This window comes from Emydura macquarii, unplaced genomic scaffold (assembly GCF_026122565.2).
Source record: "Emydura macquarii macquarii isolate MOO-44397 ecotype Brisbane River unplaced genomic scaffold, CSIRO-AGI_Emac_v2 contig_2452, whole genome shotgun sequence".
Lineage (NCBI taxonomy): Eukaryota > Metazoa > Chordata > Testudines > Chelidae > Emydura > Emydura macquarii.
Genome location: NW_027132589.1, coordinates 1,949,348 through 1,959,539, shown reverse-complemented (window position 1 = coordinate 1,959,539; position 10,192 = coordinate 1,949,348). Strand labels below are relative to the sequence as shown.

Sequence of the window (10,192 nt, the reverse complement as noted above, 5' to 3'; positions counted from 1 at the left end):
TGTAAGTGTTGTTTAGGACTAAAGCAAGTTCTCACATTTTTCTATTAATACAGTAGCAATATAGTGCCTATCCTTAAAATTAATAATTAAAAGGAAAAAGTGGATTTAATAAGGTCTAACTAAGACCTACGTATGTGGAATGGAATTCTGTCTTACTGAGCTGTTAAATTTTGCTTCTTTGCTAAACGCATAATCTCTGTTTTATTATACTCATTATTTGTATTGCAGTGGCATCTAGAGGTCCCTTGTACTAGATACGGTACATACATATAGTAAGAGACAATCCATGCCCTAAGAGCTCATGATCTAAATAGAAAAGACAGACAAAGGATGGATGGGAAACGAGGTACAGAAAGGTGAAATGACTTGCCAGGTCACACAGCAGGTTAATGGTAGAGCTAAGAAAATAACCCATTTCTCCTGCATCTCAGTCCAGCGTCCTATCTACTGGATTACACGTCCTCTTATCCAGATTGAGCATAAGATTTCAAGTAACTAAATATCATTATAGCAAAAAATATCAGTAGAGTAATTATGATGCTCAGTAAAGCAGGTTTAAATTAAGCAGCTGCAGGAGAAAGTGAGAAAAATGAGTGAAAAGCTGCAGTGAGAAAAATGGGAACTCATGTAAGAGTCTACTGGAGAGAACCGCAAAAATGTTTTAATTGAGAGGGACAAATGACCTCCAGAGAAATTTTGCCCTGAACTCAGGATGTAACTGTAATGTCTACTTGCAAACCCATTATAATTAGCAATGTTTGAAAGTTTATCTGGAAAAAAATAAATTTGTCTTCCCACTCAAAATAGCACTTTTATAGCTGTGTTCTGAAACTACTAGTTAGAGCCAATTTCTCAAGCCAACAGATAAGGTTCCGTGTTTGCCCAATATATATTTAAATTGCAAGTATCTATCTGATTGCAAGAGAAAGCACTAAGACTAAGGAACAAGAGCAACTCTGACTGGCAGGTGAATGTTACAATTCATGCCTTACTCTTGATGACCTACAGCACATTTGTTCTGCTAGAAACAGCTGTATCAGCATCTCCTGTATATTGATATTGGAGCCTTATTAATATTTATACTAAAAGAGCACTGTTCACAGGAATAACAAATACATTTAATCTATTGGATAAGACACCATCAGTACTGTTGCTAGCTGAGTCCAATAATCATGGCATAATGTATATTTATCATCCGGGGCATCATTTGCTATGGGGTTTGAGGACACTTGCTCCCCTCAGCCTTGGGTTTGATTCCCAGACTTTTAGTTTAGTTATGAACAAATCATCATCAAACACACTGTCTACGAAGGACCGATGCACTAGTCAAAGTGACAGTGGGTTATGATGTCACAGCAAGCATTGTGTAGTGAAATTCCCAGATCTGGCTCAAACCTGTGAATCCATGACTTTCTGGCCCTGTGGATGTGTTAGGGCGTGCACCCCTCCATGCGTCAATGCAAAGTTTGAGAGCACGGAGTGCTGGGATGTTTTTGTCTATTCTGGTGACATGGCCAAAGAGCATGCAACGTGGTTTGTGGATATAATGAGCGACTGGAGGAAGGCCAGGACACTGTGAGACAATGACATTTTGCACAACGTGAAACCATTTTATGCTCAGGATTTGGCACTGACAGCGCATATGGAATGCTTCTAGATGCTCCAGGTCTGTCTGTAAGATGGTCCAGGTTTCTGATTCAGACAGGTAGTACACAGGTTTGAGAGATCCTGAACTCTGTCCCAGCACAAAGATGTTATGAATCAGGAAGTTTATTTAATCTGTCTGTACAGTGCTCATCACTGCAGTGTTTGATTACCTATTAGGCACACAGTGGGCTGTGATTAGGAAGTAGGAATATTGATTCTTATGAACTTTTATTACATTAAGTAAAAGCATCTTCACAATTCTCCCAGCTCCTTGCTGAGAGGAAGTCTCGTGTCTGTCAACAGTGCATACTTGCAGCAGGTCCAAAAGGTGCTCTCAGGCAGCCTTCATCAGCTGGAAGAATAGTAGTCATGGGGTAAAGGGTGAAAGACAAAGTGAATAAAAATTGATTGAGTGTCAGGATTCCAATAGAAAAAATCTCAAGTGAGGTATGTAGTCTCTCCTCTATGTGTAACCCAGTGAGATTAAAACCATGGCCAGACATTTGGTCTATTGTTTATGCTGCAGCAGTTTCCATACTCATATATTTGCAATCTTTTCAAACTATGGGGAATTACTGACATGAATGAATATGTTACAGGGATTTTTGTTTCTTTCCTCCTTGTGTAGAGTGTTTCTAAGGCTATGTTGGTTGCCTAGGAAACTGCTGAAAGAGGAATTCGATTGAATGTGTGGCCAGACTAAACATCAGCGTTGTGGGCAGAGTGTCAATTGATAGACATGTATATTGTGTGTGTGCACACCCATAAAATGTCTACACTGGAACATTTGGCCCAGACCCACCAAGGTATCTAGGCTCCTAATTTCATTGATTTCAAGGCGTTTGTGGATCTGGGCCTTTGACTTTTTTATTGGTAAAATCAAAGAATATTGAACATTCAAGATATTATGTTAGAAAAATATGATAGGGTATCTAAATACAGTCCAGGGCCAAGATTTTAAAAAGTGGGTGCTTAAAATTAGGCTCCTATATCCATATTTAGATACCTAAAGGATTTTTAAAGGCATTCCACTATGGATGCTGCTGGGTGCTGAGCACTTGTGAAAATCAGGCCACATTTTCAGACATCTAAATATGGTTTTAAAACACCTGGCTACTACCCCCAGTTTATTTATATGAAGAAACAAGTGCAGAGAGGTTAAAATGACAAGACTGCTCAAGATTACAAAAGCATGTGTCTTTTGGCAGATTTGGGAATATAATGCAGGTCTCTTGACTAGCAGACCCGTGCTCTAACCATTGCAGCATCGTATCTCCTTGAAGGGCTTTTTATAAACATCCAGGCCTCATAGGCCCGAGATCATTATCTTGGAAACAGAAAGCAAACACTCTATCCTCTAGCTGTAACACTAATCACACAATTAGAGCATGTTGAATTCACAGATATTAAATAAGCAGCGGTTGCTTATTGTTAAACAAATATTATTAAGTACCATAGAAATATTATGAGGAAAAATTAATAATAAAAATGTGAATATATAAAGACTTCAGCATTCAAAAACAGCATTAAAAAATCTGTTCTCAAGCTGATGGAAAGAATCTCTGAGTAAGCACAATCTCTTGATAATAACATGACTCTGTTTTGCTACTGCAAATGTTGGAATAATAATAGAATGACAAAGATGGCAGGGCAGATTCATGACAATTTACACCAGCTGAGCATCTGTCCAGGCACCTCCCAAAAGATCCCGGACTTGCAAGGAGGAAGCTCCACCAGAGCAAATTGAGAGACTCAAAATTAGTGGCCACTTTTGAAAATTTGGGCCTACATGATTTGCTCAAGGTCAAGCAAGCCAGTGTCAGAGACAAGGACAAAACTCAAAAGTCCTGACTCCCAGTTTTATTATTCAACCATTAAGGCATCCTTTTGATATAAACACCAAATAAGATCTGACGTGAAATCAACTACTTTACAACACATTTTATATTACTGTTTTAAACACAAACAAAACTAATTATTGTCAATTATTGAGTCCTTTGCTCATCCTGACCCCCCACTGGCAGGTCTGTAATTGTTACAGTTGTAATTGGCCATTAATCTTGATATTGTGATACTGTGACCAACAGGCCATCAATCTGATGATAAAGTTATAGGCATATAAATCTCCCAATTCCCATCTCCTCTCTTGCAAGCCCTAGTTTCAGCACCAAACATTGGCAACCTGTGTAGATCTGTTACCAATTTTATAAGTGGACTTGATAAGTCTACAATACATTGTGCAGAAACTATCAAACTGAAAATTGTTCCATGTTTCTTACATGATGCATAGAGCAGTTGGAGGAAATATTTGGTCAGTATCTCTAGGGTGCTGGAAACAAATCTGAAGTTCCGTATCAAGTCTTTAAATTGGCTGCCAAATCTTCTGCCATGTCTTCTAGTGGATTTAGTTCTATAAGGGGAGAAGTAGGGGAGGATCTGTGAAATGGTAGAACAGGAGCACACGCTTTACTGGGCAGAGGTGGGGGGCTAACAGTGGATGGAGTCTGTGTTGTGTCCCAATTAGTGCTAACATAGAAAGAAAGAACTCTTGATATCCCAGGGGGGCTAAACTATCGTCACAGAGATCTCTCTGAACACCAAACAACTCTACACCTCTCTATCACACAGCACTGTCTGGTAGTAAATCTCATGCTGGCTTTCTATTTTTCATTGGTGTGGTCAGTCTCCATGATGCAAAGGCCTCATGTCTCCAGATTTGGTATCACTGTCTGAAAACGTGTTACATTGCTAGAGTGCAGCTATTGGTGCTGCCATTAACAAGAAGCAGATTCATCCAACTTGTGGTTGAAATAGGAAAAACTGGCCTTATCACCTAGCAAGCATCAACCAACATTAATCATGTCAGAACTAGAATCAGACATGGGTCGAGCAATACAAATAAAGACAATACATGCTCTGCTGCAGTTCTCAACAGTAGCAGTGGCAGTACGATATACTCCCATCTAACATCTTCCCTCCCAATTTGAGCAGGACTACTCTGAAAAAAAACCAAACAGATTTGAGGTTCTCTCTGAATCTAGGTCATCTGGCCCATCCCCAATCACCTGACCATACAAAACGAGGTAATTTCTACACATCTCCATACTGACTACATTGTTTTTAAAATGCAATTTGAACCATTTATATTATTTCTAGGTTAAACAAATAACCTGTTGTTTTAATTGCTTTGAAAATGAAAAAAGCTATGTAAGCCTTTAGCATTATAATTAATTTTCTATGACAGAAAATAATAAATCACTAAAAATCACAATTTAATAATTGGAAGGATTTTATATTTTGCATAAACTATAATAAATTCAGTAATTTATTCAAAAAAGCAATCTGTATTTGAGTTTCTTAGGACTGATGTTCTCAATCTGTTGGTCTCTGCATCTCACTGTGGGAGATGTGATAGCTTTCTGGTGAGTCAACAAATTGCCTGGATTTTCCCTTTAAAATTTGTGCATACTGTATATAAAAAATTGTGATCAATTGCAGCAAGCCTAGCAAGCATATGAGTGGTTCACAGTATTGTGTGTTTGAATTATATATATTGGATGTGAAATGGGAGCCTGACTGCAGAATTCCAGATGATGATGGATCTCTGAATTTAAATTGCGACATACCTATTCCAATACAGAAGGCCTAATTACAACCTATCTTCAATTAATTAGGATTAAGCAAGATGTAAACCCAGAGCTTCAAAGATATTTAGGTGCCTACATAACACAGATTTTGAAGGCAGTTGGGCACCTAAATATCTTTGAGGATGTGGGGAATACAGGTTAGATGGGAAGTAAGGAGACTTAGGTTCTAGTCCTGACTCTACCACTTGCTTATTGTGTGATATTGGGCAAGCTGCTTGCATGATTTCAGTTTCCCCATCTACAAAATGGGGATTAAAAACATGTCCATTTTTATATAAAAAGTGCTGTATCAGTGAAAAACCTGTCATAATTATTACACAAGTGCAGATAAGACACAAGTCCAATAATTTTTAGCCTGTCTTTGGAAGTATGCAGCAAGTTGGAGCTTTTCTGTTTCTCAGAAATGTGTTTCTCAAGGGATCAAAAGCTGTCAATGTCATGGTTGATTTTTCTCAATGCAAACATGCAAACAAACATGCAAACAACCCCCCCGCCCCAGCCTGTTTTTAGACTCTCTTTGCATAATAGAACATACAAGAAAAATTGAGAATAAATTTAGGACAATTTAAGTGATTCAAAGGCATTATCCTGCTCCTGAATTAGGATATTGCAGTGGATAGAGGAATCTGATGATATAAAGATTTTCCAGTCCTCCCCTTCTCTACTATCCTGCCGTGCTTACTGGTGATACAAGAGAAGAAACAAAGGGAGCCAGGCTTTGCCCTTATTTACCTAATGCTCCCCTCTCTGCCTTTAACACATTCCACTTAAGAGCTGTGTGGAGCTGGGAAGCTGGTCCAGTAAAAGAGGTTCCCTTCCCTGTCCCCCTTGTCTCTCTACACATACATGCACTCAGCCCCTAGAAGGCAGGTCACTTTCGAGGTCACAGCTTTACACAGCCAGGAAATCTTCCCACCTTCCAGCTCTAATTATTGGAGCTAGCTGGAGCCTTAGTGCCTGTCATGCCCAGGACTAGGTGGAGAGTGCCGGCTGCGGGGGCTGTCTCGCTCGCTGCCCTGCCCTGCGGCACGGCTGGGGGAGAGCAGGGAGCGCAGGCCTTGCACCGCGCCGGGGGCCCTGCAGGGCTGGCGCAGGGGTCAGGAGGCGCTTAGGGTGTGACAAGCCCCCTCCTCGCGGCTCAGGCTGCTGCTCCCCGCGCTGCCCCCTCCCCCCGCTGCGCAGGAGACAATGCAGCATCCCCGCCCCCCGCGAGGCCCCGCCCCAGCCGGCTCTCGCATTACGTCACCCGATGGCGAAGGCTTCAGCGGCGCCGGGCTGTGAATGGAGGGGGCGGGGATCAGTCGCGAGAGGGGCGGAGCCACCAGCCGCCTCTATATAAACGGGGAGTCTGGGGCAGGGGCCGCACGCGCGACTCGGAGCTCTCAGGTGTGGTGGGGAACGAGCGAGACGCAGCAGCAGCAGCAGCAGCAGCAGCAGCAGCAGCAGCGCCGGAGGCAGAGCGGGTTTGTTGCCGTGTGACTCAGGCGCCATGCGGGAGATCGTGCACATCCAGGCTGGCCAGTGCGGGAACCAGATCGGAGCCAAGGTAAAGCGCGGAGCCGGGTCCCCGCTTGTGTCCCCCCGGCACTCGCCCTGTGGCTGGCAGGGGAGGCGGCTCCTTGGCTCCCCCGTGGGGGCTGGAGAGCTGCTGTTGATACGGGGATGGTAACGTAAAGGCAGGGTCACTCCGTGGGGGTGCTGCTGGAACTTTGGGAGCAAATAAGCGATTATCTAAAATAAACGTCAGCTGACCCCTTTCTATTAAATCCGAGCATCCAAGCACCTGTTTCGGTTTCCCGTTGAGACGCCACCTCCTTTCTACGGACAATGGCAATAAAGGGACGATTGGACGTTGTCTTGGGGTATGGGGAAAACGTGCTACGACAGCCTGATTGCCGTGTACTCTGAATTCACAATGGCTCTCCTTTCCTTGCTGATGCAGCAGACAACTCCCAGCAGGCTCTAGCGGCCTCGCCCCTTTACAGGGAGATGTAACCTGTGCTTGAAGCAGCAGCGGCGGAGATGCTTCAAAGGTGTCATATCTATGTAGGTTCTTTCGTGTAATGTCAAGCTGCCTTCCCAAAGGGGCAAAACAGCTTGATTGCATTGTCTAGCAACCTAAATCACTTTGAAGACTACATCTGATTAGACATACTGTAATTCTTAAAGCCTATGGTAACAGTTCTGGAAGTGTTACAGTTAAGTGAATGTAGCTAGCAATTTGTTTGCTGGCTGATGCTGTCATTTGCTGCTTTTCCTTCTTATTTAATCACATAATTGTAGCCCTACCAGTTCTCAACTGCTTTTGGGGGTAAACACCTTGTCTGTGTTTGTCTCTCATCAAGATGCAGTTATTGATCAGGGTGCTTCACTGGTCCCTGTGCTTGGCAGCATGTTGGATCACTCCTAATGCAATGACTAACCGCCCTTTTCAAAACCCTATTTCAGTTTTGGGAGGTCATCAGTGATGAGCATGGCATTGACCCCACTGGCAGCTACCATGGAGATAGTGACTTGCAGCTAGAAAGGATCAATGTTTACTACAATGAAGCTGCTGGTAATTATATGCCACTTATTTCTTCAGACTTCATAATTCTGTTAAGTAAACCACAACAAAAGACAAGTGTATAGATGTACAGTTCATTGCAGCTGGCACAGCTACTGTAAAGGAATTTGCTGTTGACCACTGACCCTTTGTTGAAAGGCTGAGTCTCTCCAAGATGGCTCTACTTTTATACTCCTTTCCCTTCTGTCAATGCAGCAGTCTCTGCAGTGAGCCATGTTGAGGCTGCTCCGAGCAAAGCAGCCTGCTGACTGCAAGTCTATAATGCTGGCTTTTGCTCCTCCTACAGGTAACAAATTTGTACCCCGTGCAATCCTTGTCGATTTGGAGCCTGGGACAATGGATTCTGTCAGATCTGGACCATTTGGCCAGATCTTCAGACCTGACAACTTTGTTTTTGGTATGTAACTTTATGTATCGATGTAGCTAATGTAGTCTTTGGCTTCTGTGTTGAGACGTTAATCTGAAACCCCCCAGTACAACTGCTTACATTAATATCTCTTGTTGCATACATTCACTGTGCTCTCCATATTTTTACTTGTTTGCATGAAACTTAAATGGAATAATTCAGTTCTTAACTTGCAGATTTAAAGTCCAAACACAAATTAAATCATGGTATACACAACAGTCTTTACTATGGATCATAATAAATCCATTTAGCTCTGTAGAACTATTCTCCACTGTCCATGAACTAGGATTTAATACTTTTTGTGCCTTGCACACCATATCCTAAACCGAGTATATGAAACAGAGCTGCTCCTTCATATTCTAGTGACTAAATTAGCATCTTTCCACTCTGCCTTCTAGGTCAGAGTGGTGCAGGAAACAACTGGGCAAAAGGCCACTACACAGAGGGAGCTGAGCTAGTGGACTCTGTCCTGGATGTGGTGAGGAAGGAATCGGAAAGCTGTGACTGTCTACAGGGTTTCCAGCTGACCCATTCTCTAGGTGGTGGCACGGGGTCTGGGATGGGAACTCTCCTCATTAGCAAAATTCGGGAGGAGTACCCAGACCGTATCATGAACACGTTCAGTGTGATGCCATCTCCAAAGGTGTCAGACACTGTAGTCGAACCCTACAATGCCACCCTCTCTGTCCACCAGCTTGTCGAGAACACAGACGAAACCTACTGTATTGACAACGAAGCCTTGTATGACATTTGCTTCCGCACACTGAAACTCACAACCCCTACCTATGGGGACCTCAACCACCTGGTCTCCGCCACCATGAGCGGTGTGACGACCTGCCTCCGGTTCCCTGGACAGCTGAATGCTGATCTCCGCAAGCTGGCTGTCAATATGGTGCCTTTCCCCCGTCTGCACTTCTTTATGCCAGGGTTTGCCCCGCTAACCAGTCGGGGCAGCCAGCAGTACCGTGCCCTGACGGTGCCAGAGCTAACGCAGCAGATGTTTGATTCTAAAAACATGATGGCAGCCTGCGATCCCCGCCATGGCCGCTATCTGACGGTGGCAGCAATATTCCGTGGCCGAATGTCCATGAAGGAGGTGGATGAGCAGATGCTCAACGTCCAGAACAAAAACAGCAGCTACTTTGTCGAATGGATCCCCAACAACGTCAAGACGGCTGTCTGTGACATTCCCCCCCGTGGCCTCAAAATGTCTGCCACTTTCATTGGGAACAGCACAGCTATTCAGGAGCTGTTCAAGAGAATCTCTGAGCAGTTCACAGCCATGTTCCGGCGTAAAGCTTTCTTGCATTGGTACACTGGTGAGGGCATGGATGAGATGGAGTTCACTGAAGCAGAGAGCAACATGAATGACCTGGTCTCCGAATACCAGCAATACCAAGATGCCACTGCTGACGAGCAAGGGGAATTTGAAGAGGAAGGAGAGGAGGATGAGGCTTAAGGCAGTTGGTACTAGAGGAACTCTACTAAAGCAGGCATGTGATCAGAATGAATTCTGATAGTGGTGATAAAGCATGTTTTTGTTGCAGTGTACTTGATTATCCTCTGTCGACACTTTGTAATCTTAACAAACATCTCTATGTAATTGTGAAGTCAAGTTTGACTGCTTTGATCCTAAAGTTTAAGACACATAAAAGCATGTGTTGTAAATGTCTTCTGGTTTTTCTTTAAAATAGGTCCCTGCTTCTCTTCTAGCCTTCTTTTTTATATATAGTCATGTTGACTTCACCCTCAATGCTGCTTGATATGGAGTTCAGGTACTTACTACATAAGTAAAAGACAGATTTAATACTGCTTCACTAGTTATTTTTTTACAGACAAATTCAACTCTGCCATGCACTTCTCATTTACCAAGCAAGATACAGTAAGTATCTTAATCTACCTCTAACTGCCATAAATGCATTATCA

The 10,192-nt window shown here is 43.1% G+C and overlaps 1 protein-coding gene across 2 annotated transcripts; it reads left to right on the top strand.

Annotated features, from left to right (window-relative positions):
• Positions 1–6,670: 6,670 nt before the first annotated feature.
• Positions 6,671–9,934, top strand: LOC137162705 (tubulin beta-1 chain). Of its 2 annotated transcripts, XM_067562606.1 has the most exons (5): positions 6,825–6,840; positions 7,237–7,340; positions 7,743–7,851; positions 8,147–8,257; positions 8,665–9,934. In XM_067562606.1, exons 2-5 carry the CDS (start codon positions 7,317–7,319, stop codon positions 9,723–9,725), a joined length of 1,305 nt encoding a protein of 434 aa, XP_067418707.1. In that variant the 5' UTR covers positions 6,825–6,840; positions 7,237–7,316; the 3' UTR covers positions 9,726–9,934. The 2 variants fall into 2 exon arrangements, with proteins under 2 accessions (XP_067418706.1, XP_067418707.1); XM_067562605.1 differs by lacking the exon at positions 7,237–7,340 and having other exon boundaries at positions 6,671–6,840.
• Positions 9,935–10,192: the final 258 nt, after the last annotated feature.

Coding starts and splice junctions, on each gene's coding strand:
- LOC137162705 (XM_067562605.1), top strand. CDS start 6,784: ATGCGGGAGATCGTGCACATCCAGGCTGGCCAGTGCGGGAACCAGATC. Junction 7,852..8,146: donor TTACTACAATGAAGCTGCTG/GTAATTATATGC, acceptor CTCCTCCTACAG/GTAACAAATTTGTACCCCGT. Junction 8,258..8,664: donor ACCTGACAACTTTGTTTTTG/GTATGTAACTTT, acceptor TCTGCCTTCTAG/GTCAGAGTGGTGCAGGAAAC.